The following is a 26,045-nucleotide window of genomic DNA, read 5'->3' on the forward strand; positions in this document are numbered from 1 at the left end:
TATCACTGCTAGCTGTGCAGATACATGGATTTGGGCCTGTGTCTGTGGGAGTTTGCGCATTCTCCCTGTGGTTGCGTGGGTTTCCTCCGGGCGCTCCGGTTTCCTCCCACACCCCAAAGGTGTGCTCTTAGGCTGATTGGTGTACCAAATTGACACTATTCTCCCCTGAATCTGGCTACATTAGGGGTTCCACTCACATACACACAGGGCAGGGTAGGTGTAGGAAGATGCGGCGGCGTGGGCTCGTTGGGCCGAAGGGCCTGTTTCCCGTGCTGGGTTGTTCTTTGTTCTTTGTTCTAATAATTTCTCTCTGTCCACTTTACTGATACTATTCATGATTCTGAGTACGTCTGTCCAACCTTCTCCAAGAAGCACAACCCCAACTTTTTTGGGTGTTTGGCATAACAAGAGTTAACATGGGACTGAAGAACAGTGTCACCCTCAGTATGATATAGAGACACATGACAGGAGATAGAATTGCATGGAAATAGTCAAGAAGAAGTCAACATGAAGTTACCTCCTAGTTTGGGCTATGTTTTTAACATATGTAAATCATAGAATCAAAGAATTCCTACGATGCAGAAGGAAGCCATTCAGCCCATTGATTCTGCACCAACTCTCCAAAAGTGCAACCCCAGGTCACATCCTATCCCCATAACACCATGCATTTACCAAGGCTAATCCACCTAAGCTACACATCTTTGCACATTAAAGGGAAATTTAGCATGGCCAATCCATCTAAGCTGCACATTTTTGGAGTGTGAGAGGAAACCGAGGCAACTGGAAGAAACTCACACTGACACAGGAAGAACATGCAAACTTCACACAGGCAGCATCCAGAAGTCAGGATCTGAACCTGGGTCCCTGGTGCCGTGAGGCAGCAGTGCCAACTACTGTGCCACCATAAACAGTTACGTTGTTACCAATAAATATTACTGTTCAACCTTACAAGCCTCTAAACTTCTTAGTAAGACCAACTGCAAACCCTTACAACATGGTGGCAGCTCATAAACACAGAACCAAAGAAACCAATGAAGAACCCTAGTGTTGAAAGGAACACTAGCATGTTGACCTCACTGAACTAGAGTCACAGTCAGTAAAAAGAAGCTCTATTGCAGACATGAAGGCTGAAGGGTGGAAGAAAAATCCATAGTACAGCTAAAGGACTCCACTGCTGCATGTGGAGGTCCACTTTGAATCCCCATTGATTGCAGAGGCAAAGGACCTAGCAGGACTGAGCAAAGATTCACTTCCACATGAAATTTGTCTTTAACAGTCTGTAGGCAGTCAGTTTCGTTAATCACCGTACCCAGCACAGGTTTAGAGTCAGCGCCATACTATACCATGCAGCACTTCTCCGTCTTGTAAATAAAAGGTTATGATGATGGAAGACTGGCCTTGGTGAGATTATTACAGAGAACTTGGCTGAAACTTCAGTGACAGTAACTGTTCTATGTTACTGTCCATGAGCGTTGAGAAGCTCTCCATTTTCCTGATAGAGCTCAGCCTCAGGCTTCACATTACTTACTTTGTGAATTAAATCCATTTTATTGTAAAGCTGCATTATATGTAATAGAATCCACTATGATACTGTAGCCTGTCATTTTGTCACATAAATCCTTCGTAGAAAATTAAAAGTTTATTTGACTCACCTCACGTTAAAGTAATGATGTCAAGGTGGCCTTTAGAGAACTTTGGTGTGATGTTGTTATGGATCAGTAATGCTGAATGTGAATGTCAAAGATATCTGCTGTTTCCTGGCATAGATTTATAAACTGATGCAGATCAGATGATTTAATGGACTGATGAGCACGTAAAATAGCATTTTTACAAAGTACTTTAGAAACACAGGTTTTAGTACTATGTTATGTATTGCACAGTAACGTTCAGTACTTAATATTAAAGTTTTCATATTAATAATATGCAAACTTTAATATTAAATACTGAATGTTACTGTGCTGCTCTATTACTGTTTGTTTTTGTTGGGATCTAGGGTCATGTTCACCAGAGCCATCATCAAGCACACTATTGGGCTTCTCAAAATACACTTCCAATGCTTTGACTGGTCTGGAGGGACTCTACAATATGCTTCCCAGAGGTTGTCACAAATATTAATGGTCTGCTCTGCACTTCACAGCCTCAAGCTACAATTGCAAGGAGAAGAGTGTAAGGAGCATCAGCCCTCCTCAGATGATGAAGTATTGGAGGAAGCCATAAATTCAAATGAGTTTTCATGAATGCCAGAGTTACAGAAAGGTGTGCAAAGGATGCCAGGAACAACCTGATATACACAAAAGTTGCACAACAAGAATGTATCTGCATGACCCATCATTCCTTTGCCAGACTTCCATCACCCTCCTGGAGTGTAGACCTAGCCCTACTATCCTCCCTTGCCATGTTAACTATAAACCTGTGTCCTCTACCACCTATAATAGAATGGAGAGTGAAGCTTTGTCACACACACTCGCTAGTGAATGTTGATATGTAGACTATCTTGGCGGTACATGGATAGCCTGTTTCACCCAATTATTCTGATCCAGCACCATCTTTCAAGTTCTTTGAATGAAACTGCACCTGTCTCATTTCTACCCATTGAGCGTGAAGTGGACCAGTGTTGTCCAGAGTGCATAGATGGTTGGGGAACATGAGGTGCATCATGACTAATAACATTTGATACAAGAACAGGCTCCAATAAGTCTCAATAATTATAACAATTATGGAAAACAAACTTTATTTTACATCTATAAATGACTGAGACAGACATGGAACAATTACTGTGCAACCTGATGTTCACCGTCTTTTAAGTTTTCTTTTTCTTCCGCTGCATAATTATTATGATTATGCCTAACCATCTGACTCAATAACTTGTTCCTACTTGCCCCATATCCTTTAATCTGTTTAATCCAAAAAGCAACATCTAACTGCTTGTTGAAAACATACAATGTTTTGGCCTCAACTGCTTTCTTCGGTAGAAGATTCCATGAGAGACTCCTGTTAAATGCTGCGATACTAGCACTTATCTTTGTAGATTGGAGCAGGCCATTGACTCCTGCACTGAACCTAAGTTTGGCACATGACCCCACAGTTGCTCACTTGGTCTGTCACCGCTGTCCAGGCTGCCTTGGTCTGTTGGGAGCACTTTCTTATGTCATCATTATTTTTCTGATAGTCTGGAGGAGATTATGCAGGGAAAGTGTCACTGAACCATGGGGCTGGTCTGTATGGCAGTCACACATTTCTACATAAAATGTGGCACTCTCAGTCAATGGAGGATCCTGGCAGTGATGCACAGTCACCCTTTTTGAACACATGGATGGAGCATTGTCAATTGAGAGAGGGTTTCACCAATGAAAAGTTTCTCCTGTCATTAAATTGCACCCAGAATTTAAATTATAATGAGGCAGGATAGGGGAAATAGAGAGAAAGTAGAAGTGATGCACAACTCAGTTACAATATTGGTAATTAAATGCTGTTCACAAATTTTCAGCCTTTAGAAAAGACTGCCTGAAACAGTCCCTCCCTGCACCAGGGATGCAATATGTTGGCAATGTGTACCATCCCCAAAATGCACAAACTTTCCTTAAACAACATCTTCCAAACCCAGGATCCCTATCATTTATAAGAATAAGGGCAGCAGACGCACCACCACCTGCAAGATCCCTTCCAAGTCACACACTATCCTGATTTGGAAATATTTACCTATTTATTCATTAATACTGGATCAAAATCCAGGCAACCCCTAACAGCATTATGTGTGTACATAAACTACCTCGCTGCAGTGGTTTAAGAAAGTAGCTCACCAGAGGTTTCTAAATGGAAATTTGGATTGGACAATTAATACTGGTGTTGCCAACAATGTCCACATGCCATGAACAAATATAAAAAATGTCTACTCAATCTAATTGTAGTTATTTGTACATACTGTAAGTTATTTTATATTCAAGACGTGTTTACTCAAATTCCTATGTTCTGCACAGAGGAGATTATTTTTGTGATGTTTAAGAATTACATTTTTATTCATAACATAATTTCCTGATTTATGAAAAGTTGTAGAGCTGGTATGAATATTGTAACCCTCGTGGATTCTTTAAAAATTTGAATCCATTTCAGCATCATCTCTGAAAGGTTTATGGCTACTATAGTTCGATCTTGTCTAATCCACTATTTTTAAACTTTACCAAGAAGGCCTTTCTGTGGGAAACAGAACAAATTATAATATTTTCTTCCTGCTTATCAGTTTATCCTTATCATATGTGACAAATTTATTTCCTGAAACAAACTCTTGATTTGATGTGGTTTTCCAAATATCCAGGAACTATGCTTCAATTTGCAAATGAATGGCTTCAGCAGAATCTAAATCTCTCAGTGTGTTAACCATTCCTCTCAGATGCCAGAAACAGTTTCCTCTCAGGGATTTTACTTCCTTTCTGGAAATGATTTTAGTCTACAACCATTTTGGAACTTTCTACTTCAGACGGAGTTTCCATCTGCTGTTTGGACAGCCATCTGACTGGTTCCAGAGCACTTCTTCTCATCGCAGGTAATTCCATCCAAGTTTCATTCTTGCCTTTTATTTACTTGTTACTAACCCAGTTTAAGTCTGTGGGGACAGAAAGCTTGTGCCCACTATTATATTAATTAAGGGCCTTAGTATAGACTGACGTGGCATGAAAGGCTGTGATAAAGTGGAGCTCTGTGTGTGCAGCATTAATGGTTGTAACTAACTTTTAATTCCATGCTGCATGCAGGGTTTATACTTCAAGGGGTGGGGGACGCAAATGAGTGACATATGGCTTTAAAAGCATATGTAGAGCAACAGCTATGCTGTTTTTGTGAGTTCAGGGGCCCAGTTTCACTTTTAACTGACTTCAGGATTTATGGAGGCCAGAAGGCATAAGAGAAATTATAACTGCCCTTTGTTGAAATCAGAGCCACAGAACTCATGAGTTCTGACTTTTTGCAGAATCTGCCATGGGTTGTGGGCTAAGAAAGCTGGAAGAGCCTGATGATTGTAGCCCTGGCAAAATATTTTCGACCCTGAAGAGACCGCAAGTGGAAACAAAGACCGATATTTCATATGAATACCTTTTGCTGGATTTTACTTTGGATATTGGTGAGTCTCTTTTGCTTCACTGCTTTTTCTATTTGAAACTTCATTGCTGCTAATAATGCAGAGTTAAAAGCCTGTTAATAATCACTTCGATCAAAAAACTGTCTGTTATTTAAATATCTGTTTATACACATCACAGCCAGTAGTCTTCTAATTAATCAGTCCGATAGTTGTTCCACAGCATAAACATCTAACACCTCCAGAAGTGTGAGAAAAGCAATTGTGATTAAAGTTGTTTTATTTAAAAACAAAGAAATTTCAAAAGTAGTACCAAGGCACCCATTTGTTTCAATTTTGTAAAGTGAGACTTGAGTGCATATCATTAATGTAATGTTAGTTCTGTGTGTGCCATTACTTTTCTTATTTCAAAGTAGCAGCCTTCTCCACAGGCTGCAAATTTCACAAAGTCAGCACCCTCATCTTAAACTGAGCTATCTGCTGTTCCCAAGACAAATGCTGGTGGCATTCTGGAAACAGAATATCATTTTAATTTGAGGTTCAAATTGTGATAACAAGCTAAAATAGTTAACTCATAATTCTTTGAAAGCTTTTCAGTCACTCAATAATAAAGCCAGTGCAATCTGACTGTTGTTGGTTATTAAAATAATATGTTGTATTCAGTGAATGCTCCATGGTTGAAGTTAGTAGGATGAAAGTTAATGCCGTTTGTTCTTTCTTCCCTAGCTCTGATAAATTTCCATTCCCCTCTCCCCCCCTACTGAGCCTTTCTGAAGGTGCTCAGTCCTGTGCTGGTCTATGGTTTCATTGAAGCCAAGTGCCACACTGACTATTTGTCACCAGGTAATCTTATGCAGTGATTGTCAGCATTTTTTTCAGCTATGGTGTCCATTACCACAGAACGGATTTAACACAGCATCCATAAATAAAATATATATATCTGTAGAACATGGTCACTAGTAATTAGGAGTAAAAATCCTGACTGGATTTTCCTTGACCGCCTAAAGAATACTGAAAGCAATTGTTCCAATCCCACCGAGCCCCTGGCAATTGACACTGGAACCAGTTAGCGAGGATGAATCAGAAATTGGATATAGAACCGAAATGATCCAGAAAAGGAGATTTTATTCCTGAGCCCACAAGAGCAGCAAGTTCCTATTATTTAACTATTTTGGTGTTAAACAGTTCATATAATCCATACAGTGCAAAAGGAGGCCATTTGCCTCATTGACAACTCATGAACAACAATCCCACTCAGGCCCTATCCCCATAACCCCACATATTTACCCTGCTAGTCCCCCGAGACTAACAGGCAATTTAGCATGGCCAATTAACTTAACCCGCACATCTTTGGACTGTGGAAAGAAACCAGAGCACCCGGAGGAAATCCATGCAGACACAGGGAGAACGTGCAAACTCCACGCAGACAGTGGAATGAGGCTGGAATTGAACCCGGGTCCCTGGTGGTATGAGGCAGCAGTGCTAACTATTATGCCACCATGCCACCATGTTTTAAAGCATGAGTAGAAATCTTTTGATGTCCATACAAAAATCTGGAACTACTCTTCGTTTCTTTTTCATTCGTGGGGCATGGGCATCTCTTTTATTGCCCATCCCCAATTGCCCTTGAGAAGGAGGTGGTGAGCTGCGTTCTTGACAACTGGCTTGCTAGGCCATTTCAGAGGGCAGCTGAGAATCAACCACATTGTTATGGCTCTGGAGCAACATGTAGGCCAGACCAGTTAAGGATGGCAGATTTCAAAGAACAAAGAAAAGTACAGCACAGGAACAGGCCCTTCAACCCTCCAAACCTGCACCGATCACGATGCGTGCCTAAACTAAAACCATATGCACTTACAGAGTTTGTATCCTTCCATTGCCATCCTATTCATGTATTTGTCTAGTTGCCCCTTAAATGCCGCAATCGTACCTGATCCCATCACCTCCCCAGGCAGCATGTTCCAGACATTCACCACCCCCTGTGTAAAAAACTTGCCTCACACATTTCCTCTAAACCTTTCCCCCACGCACCTTAAACCCCTGTCCCATAGTACTTGACTTTTCTACCTCAGGAAAGAGCATCTGACTATTCACTCTGTCCATGCCATTCATAATCTTGTACACCTCTATCAGGCCACCCATCAATCTCTTCTGTTCCAGTGAGAACAAACCTCTCATCATAGCTAATATCTTCTAAACCAGGCAACATCCTGGTAAACCTCTTCTGCACTCCCACCAGAGCGTCCACATCCTTCCGGTAGTGTGGTGACCAGAATTGTACACAGTATTCCAAATGAGATCTAACTAAGGTTCTGTACAGTTGCAGCCTGACCCACCAATTTTTATACTCAATGCCCTGACCAATGAAGGCGAGTATGCCCTATACCTTCTTGACTACCTTATCCATCTGAGTTGCCACTTTCAGTGATCGGTGGACATGTATGCCTAGACCTGTCTGCCTGTCAATACTCCTAAGGTTTCTACCATTTACTGTATAATTCCTACATGCATTGGACCTTCCAAAATGCATTATCTTGTCCAGATTAAACTCCATGTGCCATTTCTCCACCCAACTCTCCAACCGATCTATATCTTGCTGTATCTCTGACAATCCCCTTCATTACCCATAGCTCCATCAGTTTTTGTGTCATCTGCAAACTTACTAATCAGACCATTACATTTTCCTCCAAATCATTTATATATACTACGAACAACAAAGGTCCCAGAACCTTCCATTCAGAAAAGCACCCTTCTACTGCTACCCTCTGTCTTCTATGGCCAAACCAGTTCTGTATCCATCTTGCCAGCTCTCCTCTGATCCCGTGTGACTTCACCTTTTGTACCAGTCTACCATGAGGTATCTTGTCAAAGGCCATGTAGTCCATGTATACAACATCCTTCCCTAAAGGAGATTAGTGAACCAGATGGATTTTCCCAACGATTAACAATGATTTCATGGTCATCAGTAGATTCTTCATTCCAAATACTTTTTTACAGAATTCAAATTCCACCATCTGTCATGGCGGGATTTGAACTGGGCCCCCAGAACATTAGCTAAGTTTCTGGAGTAATAGTCTAGTGATATTATCACTAGGACGTCACCTCCCAATAATATACCTTTTGTCATCTTGTCTTAGTCTCAACTTGGCTCAAACTTTCAGATGTTTCCCAAAGATATTCGCAGTAGACATATTCTAGGTGTTTTCTTAAAGTCCTTTGAACAAGAATTTATTAACAAAAACAGAAAATGTCAGAAATAGGTGCAGCTCCAGCAGAATCTGTGAAGAGAAAAGAAAGAACATTTCAGGTGTAGACCTTTCAATCAAAACTGCAGACTGGGTGATAATAAAATTCTTCATTGGTCTAAATGAAACAAAGGGAAAGCTGAAAGGAAAAGGTTGACTTCTATTTCATGGAAGAGTTAATGGACTGGATTTTTCTTTGTATTCCACCCAAGATTGCAGGAAAATGAAAATCAATCACAGTGCCCATTACTATATCCCTACTTTTACAAGTACAATTTCTATTCCTGTTACACTAGAGGAATATTAGCCTCGCAATGCTTGCCTGTCCTGACCCAATTAATTGATTGTGGAGATGAAGAGTACCTTGAAGACTTCCCTCCGCTGCTTGGCTATTCTCTTGCCTCTTTTTGTAAGTTGGTCAACTTGTGAAAAGGTTTAAAATTTTATTTGAAGTTACTTTGCCCTTTGCCTGTGCCTCTTATTTCTTTTGCTCCTTTCATGGATATCTCACTGCAAGACATACTGCTCCTTAATAGCAGAATGATCCCTCTTGGTAGCTGTCTTACATGCAAAATGTGCCATGACTCTGGGGTGGGGCTGGAAGTCCCAGTCTTACCCTCTGTTGCAGACAATCCCAAACTGGAGGAAGATTCAGTCCAATACACTTAAGTAGCAACATCTGAAGAGATGGAAAGAGCTGAAACTTGGATGAAGCATAAAACTTATTTTAAGTAAACAATGAACACCAAATCAAAGATTAAAAAACGTAAGTAGGAGCAGGAATAGCTAATCAGCACATGAAATCTGTTCCACCATCAACAAGATGTGGTTGATTCTACATCCTCAGCTCTACCTTCCCACATTATCTCAAATCCCCTGATTCCCCTAGTTTGGAAAAACCTCTTTTTTATATGTTAATGTTTTTCTATACTAATGTTGCTGTATTCTGGATTTCCACTGCTGGTTGATCTGTTTGTGTTCTCACAGAAGTCCTGGGTGTGAACCTGTCCAGGTCCCATCATAGCCTCAAAAAGGGGAAGCCCTTCTGCCCATCAGATGGAATTAGTCTGTTAAAACAGAACTAGCTTCACCCACACTAGGAGGTATTCTGAACATGTCACATGGAAGCTGCCGGAATACAAAAGGTGTATGCCCAAGAAATGTAAAGGTGTTGGATTCTAAAACACTGGAGTAAGGATAGACTAGACATTTCACCAGATGGCCACCAAGTTACAGGTATCAGCTAGGTCCCTCAGCTTTCCCATCACTACCCAGTAATACAGGTTACCAGAGTGGTCACTCGCCTTGTGGATACAATTAAAATCTTCCCCAATTATGCACTTGTCAGCATCAATGGAGCCAAGATGAATGGATACTTGTTTGAAGTAGCATGCTGCATGATGTTCTGGGGAGTGAATACATTCTCTAAGTGATATGTCCCTTAGCTGAATAGCGAAGTAAATGGCCTGGCACAAGCTCCCTGACTTCCAAGATCTCCGGCTGAAAATGTGGAGTCAGCAAGGTAACTACCCCTCCTTGCCATTTCTGGAGACTGGTCTAATCTTGCCTCCTGGAATGATACGGATGGAAACACAACACATACTCAACAAGAGCAAAGTACTGTGGATGCTGGAAATCTGAAATAAGAACAAAAAATGCTACAAAAAGTCAGCAGGTCAGGTGGCATCTGTGGAGAAAGAGAACTAAGTTTGAGGTTGATGAGCTTTCATCACAGCTGAAGAAATATATAAATAGAAGAGTTTTTAAGCTAGTGGGAAAGGGATGGGGACAGGAAGAATAAAGTAGAAGAGCTATGAGAGGGCAAAGACCAGGGAAGGCTGAATAATAAAAGACTTATTGATGCAACAGCCAAAGAGAATGGTAATGGAAATGATAAAGAAATAAAGTTTATGTCCAAATGAGGCATAATTATCTACATAAAAAATATCTGAATGCAACATGAAAGAATGTAGAAAGAGAAACGAGACTAACTCAGCAAAAGAAGAAGAAGATATATCGTACAAGATGAAGCAGAGGTTATGATCCAATGCTGTTGAACTCCAAATTGAATCCAAAAGGCTGCAGAGTGCAGAGTGGAAAGATAAGTTCTGTTCTTTGAGCTTGCAGCACTATTATACATAGAAACAGAAAATAGGAGCAAGAGAAGGCCATTCGGTCTTTTGATCCTGGTCTTCCATTCATTATGATTATGGCTGATCATCCAATCCAATGATCCCTCCCACACCTTCCCCACCCCCTGCAATATTATTTGACCCCCTTTGCCTCAAGCTATTTCTAGCTGCTACCAAAACACATACAATGTTTTGGGCTTCAACTACTTCCTGTGGTTGTGAATTCCACAGGTTGACCACTTTCTGGGTGAAGAAGTTTCTCCTCATCTCTGTCCTAAGCAGTCTGAGCTGTATCCTCAGACTGTGATCTTTGGTTCAGGACACCCTCACCACTGGGGACAACTTTCTTTCATCTACCCTGTCTAGTGCTGTTAGAATGTTATAGGTTTCTATGAGACCCTCCCCTCACTGCAATAAAAAACAAAAAGCTTTAAAAGAAAACATATGGGGTGGTGACAGGGGAGGGGGTGGGGGCGATTCTCCCATCCCGCTGCGCTGCTTTTTTAGTGCAGCAGGACAGGAGACTTTAGTGGTGGCTGATTTGCACGATTCGCACTGGATATCCGAGCCTCCACGCATCTCCTAGCGGATTTCTGCCGCCTTCAGCTCCGTGCTGATGGCTGCATAATATATGCAGATGATAATTTAAATCTATTTTAAATAGTATTAGTGGGCCTGGGGCTGCAGTTTCTGGGCCACTAGCGTCTTCACCCCACCCCGCCAGGAGTGGTTCACTCCAGCGGGGTTTACTATAGCTCCCCACATGCTAGTGACCTGACCCCCCTGGAGTGAAGAGAGGGACAATCAAGGCCAGCCAGAGGGTCAGTCATCTGTCACTTCCCAAGGAACAAAGTGCCAATGCCCAGGGGGCATGTGACACTGCCCACCAGGCATAGGGCAGTGCCAAAGGGACGGGGCCTGATGGGGGCAGGGCCTCGGGGGGGTGGTTGGAGTGATCTGTGGGGTGGGGACTCCACTGCCACTCTGCATTTGAGCTGAATGACAGAAGGGGGGGAGCCAGTGATCGGGGCTGGCCATCAGGGTGGGGTGGTCAGCCTACTGAGGGGTCAGAGCTGCAGGAGGCATGTCAGGACTGTGGGGAGGTTGTCAGGCTGCTGGGGGAAGGGGGGTGCTGTGGGGATCAGGGCTGTGGAGGAGGAGTTGAGACTGGCCTGAGCATTTGGGGGGGTCAGCAATCGGGCTGTGGGTGGCATGCAGGGCAGCAATAGGGGGTCATGGCTGGCCAGCAATGGTGAGGCCAGCAGACAGGGCCACTGCACATGCGCCAATCTCGACACTGACATATCAGCCAATACCCATCATTTTAATTTGAATCAGACTGGTGCACTCTGCAATGTACAGAGTGTGAGAGATACTTTTTCAAACTCTTGTTGAAAAAACCAGAGGGATTTGCCCCTGTTTTTACATGAATTCAATACTTAGAATCTTTTTGGGAGAATCGCCATGATTAACTTCAATTAAAATGTGATGGTGCACACCAGAACCGCTCCAGCCCCACCAGCCATTGGTTGTGGAAGGCTTCAAGATTATTGGTGGACACTGCATGCCCCTCTCCAGGGAACACCCAGATGTAGCTACAGCCATGGAAGAGAGGCAGATAGTCAGGATGAATGGCCCTTTAGAAACTGAGAAGCAGTCCCTTCCAGTAATTGAAGAAGGACTGCAAACTGTCACACTGAACTTAACAGTGAAACAAAGACTCCTCCAGGCTGCGTAAGTTACAGGAAATCGGTAAAAAAGTGCAATCACCTAGTGCAGAGGACTGCTGCACGTGACACGTCAAATGCCTGATGCTGAGTCCTTTATTGGAGTTAAAGTAAATCTCTCATTAATACTCACCACCTATTTATTTAGAACGCAATCAATATGCAATGAATATGCACATGTGCTGCACAACCACAGGAATGGCATGCAATTAGTGCCATGCATATTTTTGGAATGACTTATGTTTTTCTCATTAAGCTATTCATTGCTATGTTAGCTGTCTTATGTGGGAGGCTGCAGTATTTAGACTGTGGAGTTCAGTGTAACAACAATCAATGCTGTTCTGCTGCTGGTCTGCCTGGAAGACAAATAAAATACTATTGACAGAACACAGGTTACATAGAAATTACAACACAGAAACAAGTTGTGTTGTTATTGATTCTCCACATATGTGGTAGCTATGCTGTGCTCCTTTTGCTTTAATCCCTCTTTCCTTCAACAATCTAGCTTATTAAATGTTGTTATCTAGCTGAATTTTGCAGATACCCTCTCGGTAAGGCCAAAGGTTTATGACATTGATTCAGCAAGAAGTGGGAACTTCGGCTGAATTTTGCTGGTTGTAAACAATTAATTGGCTGCCACCATATTAAGTATGTGCCCTAGCCCTGAGAGCTCCTGTATTTAGAGGGATACAAATTCAGCAGCACCGCCATTAGTGGCGGCCACTGCTGGGGCTACAACTGGAAGAAGAAGATACATCAATGGGCATATATCCTCAAAGTAAGGTAAAGTAAGGCAGGCCCCAACAAGATGGATGCAGGTTGCCCTGGGCAGCATCCATACTACTCCAGTGCTCCTCCTTGGACCATTGACTATCCCTAAAGGAAAACCCCTCTCCCATCCTCCCAAACCAAAATCCACTGGGAGGTCATCAAAGTTCACCCAATGATCTCCCCAAGAGGCAGTGAGTGCCTTTGCAATTGGTAAAATGTCACAGAGGTGGTTGGAGCCATTTTAGTAGATCAATTGGGCTCCAGGCCAGCTGTCTACCACCTTTCTTACCCATGATAAAGTAGCTTCCCAGTGGCTTCATACACCATTTTACCAGCCTTCCCGCCTCCCAGTCTATCCACTAATTCCAGTAGTAGTGCATTCCACAGTCTCACAATCCTCTGTGCAAGGAAGATTTTCTTGCAGTCAACTCTATGGATCACATTTAATCTGATACCTGTGTATCTTATTGTAGACCCCTCAATCTCTGGAAAGCCAGTTTCAATCTAATCTGCCCTTTATTTTCCCATAGGTACCTCTCATTGAATAAGCATTAATTTTTGCCCTGACAGAAGTAGCTCCAAACTTTTGTCTTTCTTTACATTTCTATTTCTTCATATTCGGCAGCATTTATAGAGATTTCTTGGTAGTAATGTGAGGATTGTGATCAACTTCAAGAGAAGGTGAAATGGGCAGACATGTAGCAGATGAAATTAAATGCAGTGAAGCATGGGTAATTCATTTTGGTAGGAAGGAGGCGGAGAGGCAATATAACTTAAAGGTTACAATTTTAAAGGGGGTGAAATAGCAGAGAGATATGGGGTATTTGGGCACAAAACATTAAAGGTGGCATGACAGTTTGAGAAAACGGTTAATAAAGCATACAGAATGCTGGGTTTTCTAAATAGAGTAAGAAGTCTCACAACATCAGGTTAAAGTCCAACAGGTTTATTTGGTAGCACAAACCCTAGCTTTCGGAGCGCTGTTCCTTCATCAGGTAAGTGGGAGTTCTGTTCAAAAAAAGGGCATATGAAGACACAAACTTATCGTGATCTGTAGTCCTTTCGGTATCTTGTCTGCTTTCTTGCATCTTTATAGAAACTTGATGTCTGTGTCAATATGCACTATCTTCTTGGAGATCCTCTCCACTTGGAGCTGGCAGTTTGTGGTGTCAATTGGTAGCCATGATGTGGAGATGCCGGCATTGGACTGGCATAAACACAGTAAGAAGTCTCACAACACCAGGTTAAAGTCCAATAGGTTTATTTGGTAGCACAAACAACTAGCTTTCGGAGCACTGCTCCTTTATCAGGTAAGTGGGAGTTCTGTTCACAAACAGGGCATATAAAGACACAAACCCATCAAGATCTGTCCTAAACGCAGTTTCTGTCTTCTAAACCCTAGTGAATATAATTCTAACCAATTTAGTCACTCCTCATATGACAGACCTGCCATTTCAGAAATCAGTCTGGTAAACCTTTACTGTACTCTCTTTATAGCAAGGACTTCCATCCTCAGACAAGGACACCAAAACTGCACACAATACCCCAGGTGTGGCCTCATCAACACCCTACACAATTGCAGCAAAACGTTCCTATCCCAATACTCAAATTTTTTTGCTATGAAGGCCAACATACCATTTGCCTTCTTTACTGCCTTCTTTACAAGTGCACTTGCTTACAGCAACTGATGCACAAGAACACCAAGGTCTCGTTGAGTATCCACCTCTTTCAATTTACACCCATTCAAATAATAATCTGCTGAGCTAATTTTGCTACCAAAGTGGATAACCTGACAAATCTTGAAGCAGGAGGGCAGCAACTGTATAGTGCTCCTGCTACTTTACAGATTGGAAGACAGGGCACCATATTTAAGGGATATCCAGGCTGGTAATTCATTGTCAGCAATCAAAGAATGGCTCACTTCATCATCAAGCACCACCTTTGGAGATTGACACCCTCCCCCCCACCCCATCACGCCCATTCGAAGAGAGATGTCTGACACCAAACATCATGTGGCCTCCATTCACTTCACTGCAGACTGGTTCACCTCCAGGCTGTCTGGAAAAGGAGAGAGAGCTATTCTCTTTCCCAAGGGTGACAGCAGGACGCCGCCCACCAGACCAAGGCAGCCTGGATGGAAGTTGCCATACAGGTCAATACTTGTGGGGATCATCAGAGAACCTGACTCCAGTGCTGCAAGGGGATGAACGACCTGCTATAAGTGCCACCGTCTACTCGATGCAGTGTCACACTCATCAGGTCATGAAACGTTGCAAGTTTGCGACTGCAGAGAGCTGTCACAAAGAAGATTCAGTGATGGGCATTTTCATCAGATACATTATGTGGGCTGAATGTAATACTCCACATATTTTTAGTAGGTCTCATGCCTGTGCAGGGATTTAAAATAAAACAGAAAATGCTGAAAAATACTCAACAGGTTAGGCACTATCTGTGGGAGAAATGAAGTTAATATTTCAGATCTGTGACCTTTCACCAGGACTAGGAAAAGTTAGAGATGTAATGGGTTTTGAGCAAAGTGTGAATGGGACAAGGGCAAAGGCAAAAAGTGGTTTATTTTTTGAACAGGACAGAGATTATCTCAATTATACAAAAGTTATAATGCATGCCATTTTTATTCAATTTAAGTCTTTGCCAAAACAAGAACAGCTTATATTTAACAGCTTTAACTTTTCAAATTCCCCAGAGCAGATTCTTCTCACAAGTTAGGCAAACACAGCTGTGGGGGCCACAAGGGAATATAAATGCTGTGAAACTGCTCATGTATCCATGCCCATGTCTCTCAATGCTCCTCCCTGTCTGCAGAAGAACATGTACAATAAACACAATGTGCACAGACAGGAGGAGAGATGTCTGACATCAGGATTTTAACCCTGTTTGAGGAAGAGGCTGCGGAGCTGGGAGGAGAAAAAAATGACCGGGTCTGTGCTGGGACATTAGACTTGTCCAGCCATCTAGCAAGAATGCCTCCAGTCTGCTCCTTTCAGCTGGACATGTAGAAGTAAATGCTTTATACATATCTTCTGTATTGATTCTTTATTTTCTTCAATGCTGCCTCTGGAACCCATTCCCACTTCAGGCATAAGAGGCCCCTGTCCTTCAAGCCACCCCATCCCCACATCTGAATAGGAAGACTAAGGACCTTCAAGGGGTATACCATCAAGGCATTCATCTGCACCCTCCACCAACACAGAGACTTCCACCGCAGTGGGTATATGTTCTAGATTAGGTTCAGTCACAATCTGGTGACCACATCACTGACATGGGTTCGCAGATAGCAGAGGATGCGACAGTCAGGTCTCTGACATTCAGAGGGCTGCTGGAGACCAGGCCCCTGCTGAGCCCCATGCAGATGACGAGCCTCAGGATTCAGCCATTGGAGACCTGCTGGAGAAGCAGACAGGGAACATCAGGCAGCGATATCAAAGGCCATGCACTGACTTGAGCTATTCTGTTTGCTGTCATGGCTTCAGCATGCAAGCACTTGGCTGCTTCCTTGTGAAGGCTAGTGTCTGCTTTGGAGACCCAGGCCCAGCAATACAAGTGGCTACTAGATATGCACTCAGACATGCACTGTATTCCTCTAACCATGCATCAATAGCAAGGTAAGAGGAGGACAAAGCACCTTGACCTTGCTTCCAGGTGTACCTTCTCCTTAAAAAGCCAGGGAGATACCATTGTGCACCGACAGGAATGGAGGAGACACAGCCAGGCACTTTGGGGGCCTCATCCTAAGTAACTCTAAGGTTGCTGTGCACTCATACTCCTCCCTCCCAGTAACCGCATTGCCTCAAGTAGGTCGGGCTGAGGAGAATGCACCTGATTCTGTGCAGGAGACCTTCAGCAGGTCAGGGTCCACTAAACCTTGGGCCCCCAAAGTCATCACAGTCAACAGGAAATAGTAGTCCGTCTTCACCTCAGCTGTGGATGTCAGGGCTTCATTTAGGCATAGCAATGGAAAACAAATTAAGAAATTTTGAAGGCACACAGGTGACACTGGTGCCCAATGATTATATAAATCAGTCTACAATATTCAGTTTTGCTATATTATCATTCTGCTAGTTGCTGCAGTGCACATGAAGGATTTAATGACATGGCACTTTGTCCACAGATTCCAATGATGCAGATCTATCAATACATCATCTATTGTCTCACATTACCATCAATATGCATATGTTTAAGCCTTGGCCAGTATTCATGATATGAGGCAGAGGCATACGTCAGGCAACCCTGCAGAATTTGTTTACCTGGTTTTGAGCCCTCAGAGAATGCTGTCTGTGCAGCGTTTGCAGCCAGGTCATTGCATGTCCTGCCTTAATGTAATTTGTGAGGAGGATGTAAAATGACCTCAAAGGGAGATAGACAGGCTAAGTGAGTGGCCAGGAATGGAGTATGAGGGTCAAAAGTGTGAGGCCCTCCACTGTAGGCTGAGGAATAGAAAATCAGAGTCCTTCCTGGATAATGGGAAATCTAGATGGCCAAATGGACCTAGTTGCCCTTGTTCACAAGTAACTGTGAGCAAACATGCAGATGTGGTCAGCAAGTAAGGGGGCAATGGCAAGTTAGCCTTGATTATAAGAGAGATTGAGTGTAGGATTGAAAAGCTCCAGCAGCAGTTAACAACAGCCCTTCTGATACCTCACCTGGAGTTTTGTCTCCTGTAGGTCTCCTTACCTAGTAAAAGCTAGACCTCCCATCAAGGAATTGCAACGAAAGTTCACCAGGTTGATTCCAGGGACTGTGGGATTATCCTATGAGGAGACAGTATGGAGAATGACATGCATTCTGAGAGTGCAGAGGACTGAAAGACTATCTATGAGAAGCATGAAAGCTTTCCCAGGGCTCTGCAGGCTGTATGCATGAAGAATGTTTCCCATGGTTGGGGTGCTCAGAATCAGGAGTCATTAAGGAACCTTACCAAACTTTCTAAGGCTCAGACAAAAAATTGGAGCAAAGCTCTCCATCTCTAAAGACCAGCTTTCTCTCAGATTTTGAGTCACGGGATTGAAAAAAAGAGTGGGCATAGCTTATAGCATCACTATAGCTCGGTTGGCACCCAATCAGAACAAGAACTTCACAGCACCCGCCTCACCCCCCCCACCACCATGGAGGTATCTAGGATTCTCCCACTCCCATCCCACAATCAGCAACCAATATTCCCATTTCCCCCTACAGTCATCACCAACATTCCCAACTGCCCCCAGTGCCCATTATCCCCCTCTCACCACACATATATGAATCTGCCTCCATGAGGCTCCCAACTAGGATCATCTGTGCCGGGGGCAGTGCCAGGGCAGTGACCAATTATGAACCTCTTCCCCTCTACACTCCTGGGGCTATGCTTACGTCTGCTCCCCTCAACGAGATCCTTTTGACTGTCCCTCCTTTCACCAAACCTATTGTGAACTTTGCCAATGTGGCATCATGTTGACATAGTATGAATATTTAGTGAGGAGGGTATCAGGTGATGAGGGCCATTAATGATATATGAATACATTGAAATCTGTGTGTCTGTGGATGTGTGTCCTTTTGTGGGTATGAATCTCGTGACATTGCTGGCAAGGGACATGGAAAATCAGGAAACACCATCCCTCCAGAGAATATTGCGTTTCCTGATTCTCCCTGAATTATGTGTCCACACCAGTGATCGCATGCATGGAGAGTGTATCAGAGTGATATGTTGGCCACCTAAGATTGAGATATATAGAAACTTCTGCACGGAGGACGGTGGATGTTGGTAGTCTCTGTCATTATATATGCTCAATTAGGTAGATAGATTTCTAGCTGATAAAGATGTTAATGGAGATAGGGATATTGAGGGAAACTCGCCCGATCAAGCTGAAAGGTGAAGCATTCACCAGGAGCCAAATGGTTGACTCATGCTGCTTTTTCCCATATTTCTATGGCAAGAATTTTATACTCCACCCTCCATAACCCCTCCCCCTGCAGTAGTGGGTTTTAAGGTGGGGACAGCATGAAATTGCTCACGCCACCCCAGAAACAATTTTAAGGCGGAGTGGGCAGGATCCCGGGCAGTGCCTCAGGAATGGGGAGAGCCTGCCCTTCTCCTATAAATGATCATAGGTGATCATTTAATTGCCACGAAAAGGCCTATTCCCATCCAGCCTCAATTATTAGGCTGGTGGATGAATGACAGATTGGGAATAAGAAAAAATGACTACGCCTACATCTCGGGTTGATAGGGGCATGTGTGTGGGTGGGGAAGGAGAGGCCTCCATCAGAAGTCCCTTTCTGACCTAGGACAGTCTCCCCTCAAGACCCAGAGACAAAAGCCCATGGAATTGGAGGAAATGTGTTAGCATGAATTGAAAACTGGCTGTCAAATAGAAAACAGAGAGTTGGAATAAATGGGTCTTTTTCAGAGTGGAAAAATGAAACTAGAGCTGTACTGCAGAGATCAGTTCTTGGCCTGCAACTGTTCACTATTTACATTAATGACGTGGAGAAAGGAACAGAATGTAAGGTTTCCAAATTTGCCAATGATACAAAAATAGGTGGAAGGGTATATTGTGATGAGGATATTGTGATTCTGCAATGGGGTATAGATAGATTGGATGACTGGGTGAAAACTTGGCAAATGGAGTTTCATGTGGGAAGTGTGAGGTCATGCACTTTGGTAGGAGGAATCAAAAGGCAGATTATTATCTAAATGGAGAGAGACAGCAGGTGAGAGAAGTACAAAGGGACTTGGGTGTTCTAGTGCATGAATCACAAAAAGCTATCAAGCAGGTCTAACAGTTAGTTAAGAAGGCAAATGGCATTTTGACCTTTATTGCAAAAGAGTTGGAATTTAAAAATAAGGAGGTTTTGTTGCAATTGTACAGGGTGTTGGTGAAGCCTCATCTGGAATACTCCATACAGTTTTGGTTCCCTTACATAAAAAGGATATAATAACATTGGAGTCAGTCCAAAGAACATTCACCTGGGTAGTTCCTGGAATGAGAGGGTTGACCTGTCAAGAGAGGTTAAATAGCTTGGATCTGTATTCCTTGATCTTTAGAAGAGTGAGGGGTGACCTTACTCAAACATATAAGATCATGAAGGGACTTGACAGGGTAGATGGTGGGATGTTTTCACGAATGGGAGAATCTCGAACAAGGAGACATAACTACAAAATAAAGGACCGGTCCTTTAAGATTAAGTGCATAAAAATTTCTTCTTGCAGAGGGTGGTGAAGCTGTGGAATTCTCTGCCCCAAAGGGCAGTGAAGGCTGTATCAGTAGAAATATTTAATGTGGAGGTGGATAAATATTTGATAGGATAAAGGAATAGACGGCTATGGGGAAATGGCACAGAAAAGGAGTTGAGGCCAGCACAGATCAGCCATGATCATATTGAATGGCGGGGCAAGCTTGAAGGGCCTTGTGGCCTCTCCTGCTTCTATTTCTTGTGATCTTGTGATAGCAGCTTACAATCAATCTGAGTTCCATTGGCACGGTCTTCACCAAAATAGTTTGCCTGTCCAGAACCTTCTCAGTTTTGCTCATGACAGTCTTGATGGTGTAGATCCACAGAATTATCCTTATCCCAATCCTCAGTGCACTATATGGTCAAGTTTGGTCAGTAACTATCTTTGAGCAACAAAAACAGCTACCACCGGATCCTTGTATTTTCCTGTTGCCAGCTCCTGGATCCAGCCTTCCTTTTCTTCAACTATCCTGCGCTGCACCATCGAGTGATGAATGTTCAGGTGACTTCCAGTACTTTATCTGGTTTCAACCAGTTTCAGTTTCCCCTAAAATCTGAAGTTTTGGTTTCCTTAGAAACTTGAAGATTCAGTTTCCTAAGAAACCTGAAGATTTGGTTCCTATAAAAACCTGAAGATTCAGCTTTCCTAGAAATATGAAGATTTAGTTTCCCTTTCATTTAGGGTCTGACTCAAAAAAAATCAGCCTTTGAAATCAGGGTGAGTGCATCCAGCAAAATGTTTTGACATGCCGTCTGTTTAGACAACAGTTTGTACACTCTTCCCCTCTGGTCCCTCAAACTGTAGATTCCTTCACAAACATAACAGTAACTTTATGGTGATATGATTGTTATATTGTAAATGAATATAGACTCAGGGGCATGCGTCTGCCAGATGGAAATTAATAGTCCACGTGTTTCAAATTTTAGGAATTAGGATGCATCTGAATTCAAACTGTGTTCACCTTTAATGAGAGTGCTCACTTGCCCATCTTTTGTTCTTAACATTATAGGTTCTTCGAATCCAGATGTTATCAAGATCTCCTCTCTCCTGGACCTTAATTCTAAATTGGAAGGGTATTACAGGAAAGGATATGTTGTTGCCACCATTCACCCTACAATTCTTTCTGTGGGGCAAAGGAAACGGTCCCCATTGAGTTACATCTACAGAGTTATATTAACTAAAATGAAATCAGGGTAAGTTAAAGTTTTGTGATTTTTTTTGAATGTGCAATTAAGAGTTCTATATCAAAAATTGCAAGGGCTTCAAGTCAGATGCTTGTAATAATCGTCACATATTTGAAGCAGGGTATTATCATAGTGAAGCTAAAAAGTCAAAATCCAATTCTAATTCCAGGAGGACAGCATTGAGGCAGTATAACTATTTGTCTGCTGTGATCATTAGAATTTAGATGTAGTTAGCAATTTCTTTCATAATATACTCTCCTTGATCATTCAATTTGAAAGATGGCAAGGTGATACAGTGGTTGGCACTGCTGCCTCACAGTGCCAGAGACTTGGGTTCAATTCCGGCCTTGGATGACTGACTGTGTGGAGTTTGCACGTTCTCCCCAGGTCTGCATGGGTTTCTTCCGAGTTCTCCACTTTCCTCCCACAGTCCAAAGATGTGCAGGTTAGGTTGATTCACCATGCTAAATTGCCCTTAGTGTCAGAGAGTCTAGCAGGGTAAATGTGGGGGGCCACGGGAATAGGGCCTGGGTAGGATTGTTGTCAGTGCAGGCTTGATGGGTCAAATGGCCTCCTCCTGCATTGTAGGAATTCTATGAAAGAAGTTTTTTTAATTCAACACCAGCCTGAATCATATTCTAATTCAATGTGCTGCATACATAGCTGCTGACGTAACACTACTGCCCTTTACTTCAGGGATCTTCCAATTACAGGTGATAGAGAAACATCCAGCATCTCCTGGAAAGCTTCACCGGATCACAGTAGAGTCATGGGGTGGGGTGGGGGGAGCACACCCTCCTTTATATTTTGCTAAATATTTAAAGGTCCTGTCGGTCAATGAATGACTGGGGATGAGTGCATTGGTGTGTGAGTGAATGGGTACATGGGTGAGTGAGTACTTGGATGTGGCATATTCAGGTCTGGTTGGATGAGAGTGTACAAACAAAGAAAAGTACAGCACAGGAACAAGCCTTTTGGCCCTCCAAGCTTATGCTGATCATGATGCCCTAACTATCTTCTTTTCCCTCCCTATTCATGTTCCAAACCGGATGCCTGTTACCTATTGCTAATGTGCCTGCTTCCACCAATTCCTCAGGCAGAATATTCCAGGCACTCCCCACTCTCTACATAAATAACTTCCTCTGCACATCTCCCTTAAACTTTCCCTTTCTCACCTTGCACTTGTTCCCCCTGTAACTGACACTTTCACCCTGGGAAAAAGCCTCTGACCATCTACCCTGTCTATGGCTCTCATAATTTTGTAGACCTCTATCAGGTCTCCCCTCAGCCTCTGTCTTTCTAGTGAAAACAATCCTAGTTTATTCAACCTTTCCTCATAGCCTACACCCTCGAGGCCAAGCAACATCCTGGAGAACTTTCTTTGAACTGTCTCCAAAGCTTCCGTCCTTTTGGTAGTGTGGTGACCAGAACTGCACGCAATACTCCAAATGTGGCCTAACCAAGGTTTTATATAGCTGTAACATGGTTTGCCATCTGTAGTACTCAGTGCCCCAGCTGATGAAGGAAAGCATGTCATATATCTTGTTAATCACCTTGACCACCTGTGTTGCCACTTTTAGGGACCTGTGGACTGCATGCCCAGATCCTTCTGTATGTTAAATTTCCCAAGGGTTCTGCCATTTACAGTATAATTCGTACCTGAATTTGATCCTCCACAGTGCATCACCTTGCATTTGTCCAGATTAAACTCCACCTTCATTTCTGTTCCCAAATCCCCATTCTACCTATCTTCCCTTTGACAATCCCCAGCACTATCATCAACTCCACCAACCTTCTTGTCATCCACAAACTTACTAATTAGACCACTCACATTTTCCTCCATATCCTTTATATATACTACAAACAACAGAGGTCCCAGCACTGATCCCTGCAGAACACTAGTAGCTACAGATCCCCATTCTGAAAAACACTCTACCCTCTGTCTACACTGACCAAGATGTGGAGATGCCAGCATTGGACTGGGGTAAACACAGTAAGAAGTCTGACAACACCAGGTTTTCGTCCAACAGGTTTATTTGATAGTAAACTCACAAGATTTCGAGGTTCCCCTCTTCATCAGGTGAATGAAGACACAGGCGAATATATACACAGGATTTGCTCAGATGAGGAGGATCATGACAGACACCTCCAGACACTGAAAGATGCCCTCATAAGAACAGAATATGGCGCTCAACTCATTGATCGACAGTTCCAATGCGCCACAGAGAAAAACCGCACCGACCTCCTCAGAAGACAAACATGGGACACGGTGGATAGAGTACCCTTCGTCGTCCAGTACTTCCCCGGAGCGGAGAAGCTACGACATCTTCTCCGGAGTCTTCAACATATCATTGATAAAGACAAACATCTCGCCAGGGCCATCCCCACACCCCCACTTCTTGCCTTCAGACAACCACGCAACCTCAAACAGACCATTGTTCGCAGCAAACTACCCAGCCTTCAGGAGAACAGTGACCACGATACCACACAACCCTGCCACAGCAACCTCTGCAAGACATGCCAGATCATCGACATGGATGACATCATCACACGTGAGAATACCATCCACCAGGTACACGGTACATACTCTTGCAACTCGGCCAACGTTGTCTACCTAATATGTTGCAAGAAAGGATGTCCCGAAGCGTGGTACATTGGGGAGACCATGCAGACGCTACAACAACGGATGAATGAACCTCGCTCGACAATCACCAGGCAAGACTGTTCCCTTCCTGTTGGCGAACACTTCCGTGGTCACAGGCATTCGGCCTCTGACCTTTGGGTAAGCATTCTCCAAGGCAGCCTTCACGACACACGACAGCGCAGAGTCGCTGAGCAGAGACTGATAGCCAAGTTCCGCACACATGAGGACGGTCTCAACCGGGACCTTGGGTTCATGTCACACTTTCTGTAACCCCCATGACTTGCCTGGGTTTGTAAAACCTCACTTACTGTACTGTCTGGAGACAATACACATCTCTTTAACCTGTGCCCAGTGCTCCTTCCACTCACATTGTTAGCCACTTTAAGACTTGAATAGCAGGTTATGTGTAAAGATTCGCATTCTAATCAGTAATCTGTAAACTGTCTGTGCTTTATATGCTATGTCTGAGGCCAGAACTCTTCCTTCACTGACGAAGAGGGGAACCTCAAAAGCTTGTGAGCTTACTATCAAATAAATCGGCTGGACTTAAACCTGGTGTTATCAGACTTCTTACTCTGACCAAACCAGTTCTGTATCCATCTAGCTAGCCCACCCCGAATCCCACATGATTTTGGTTTTTGTACCAGTCTGCCATGTGGGATCTTGTCAGATGCCTTACTAAAGTCCATGTCAACTACATCCACAGCCCTGCCCTCATCAATTATCTTTGTCACCTCTTCAAAAATCTCAATCAAGTTGGTGAGACATGACCATCCCCATACAAAACCATGCTGCCTGTTACTAGCTAATCCATTTTCTTCCAAACTTGCATATATCCTGTCCCTCAGTATTTTCTCCAAAAGCTTCCCCCCCACTGACATCAGGCTCACTGGCCTTTAATTTCCTGGATTATCAGTGCTTCATTTCTTAAGCAAGAGAACAACATTAACTATTCTCTAGTCCTCTGGAACTTCACCTGTGGTCAAACAGGATGTGAAGATATTTATTAAGGCCCCAGCTATTTCTTCTCTTGCCTCCCGCAGCAACATGGGATAGATCCCATCTGACTCAGGGGACTTGTCTATCTTAATGCAATTTAGGATATCCAACAATTCCTTCTTCGATATATTGACATTCTCTAGAGCATTCACACAGCTGTCCCTGATCTCAACATGCATCATGTCCTTCTCCTTGGTGAATACCAATACAAAGTACTCATTAAAGATCTCACCACTTCCTGTGGCCTCCATGCATAACTTCCCTCCATTGTCCTTGAATGGGCAGAGTAGCCCATTCTCTTGTGACCCTCTTGCTCCTAATCCTTGGGATTCTCCTTAACCTTGTTTGCTAAAGACATTTCATGGCCCCTTTTAGCTCCCCTAATTCCACGTTTAAGTTCTTTCCTACTTTCATTATACTCCTCAAGAGCTTTGTCAGTTTTTAGTTGCCTGGACCTATCGTATGCTTCCTTTTCCCTTTTGACTAAGCTTACCATTTCCCTTGCAATCAATGGTTGCCTTTTCTATCATTCATTTTTTCAGGGACATGCCTGTCCTGCACTTCAATCAACTGGCCTTTAAAATCCTCCCACATGCCAGATATGGATTTGCCCTCAAATAGCCGCTCCTAATCCACATTCCCCAGTTCCAGTTTAATTTGGATGTAATTGGCCCTCGCCCAATTAAGCACCCTCACCCAAGAACCACTCTTGTTCTAATCCATTGACAACCCAAAATCTTATGGAATTATGGTCACGAAGCCCAAAATGCTCCCCCACTGAAATATCAATCACCTGGTCCAGCTCATTCCCCAATACCAAGTATAGTGTGGCCTCTTCCCTGGTTGGATTGTCAACATACTGTATCAAAAAACCCTCCTGGATACATCTAACAAATTGCTCTCCATCTGAGCCCCTGACTGCAAGGGAGTCCTCGTCAATATGGGGCAAGTGAAAGTTACCCACCACAACTACCCTACTTTTTTCACACCTTTCAGTATCTGACCATAGCGGTTTACAGCATGGAAACAGGCCCTTCAGCCCAACTT

The 26,045-nt window shown here is 43.3% G+C and overlaps 1 protein-coding gene across 1 annotated transcript in view; it reads left to right on the forward strand.

The window, feature by feature from the left end:
- Nucleotides 1–2,241: 2,241 nt before the first annotated feature.
- rftn2 (raftlin family member 2) overlaps nt 2,242–26,045 on the forward strand; it is a 104,040-nt gene continuing 80,236 nt past the window's right edge. Inside the window, exons 1-4 of the mRNA XM_080198776.1 lie at nt 2,242–2,256; nt 4,313–4,540; nt 4,964–5,113; nt 21,181–21,364. Of these exons, the coding sequence (XP_080054902.1) occupies nt 4,972–5,113; nt 21,181–21,364 (326 nt within the window). The 5' untranslated portion in view covers nt 2,242–2,256; nt 4,313–4,540; nt 4,964–4,971. The remainder of the gene's footprint in view (nt 2,257–4,312; nt 4,541–4,963; nt 5,114–21,180; nt 21,365–26,045) is intronic.

This window comes from Carcharhinus amblyrhynchos, chromosome 11 (assembly GCF_965287045.1).
Source record: "Carcharhinus amblyrhynchos chromosome 11, sCarAmb.v2.hapA, whole genome shotgun sequence".
NCBI lineage: Eukaryota > Metazoa > Chordata > Chondrichthyes > Carcharhiniformes > Carcharhinidae > Carcharhinus > Carcharhinus amblyrhynchos.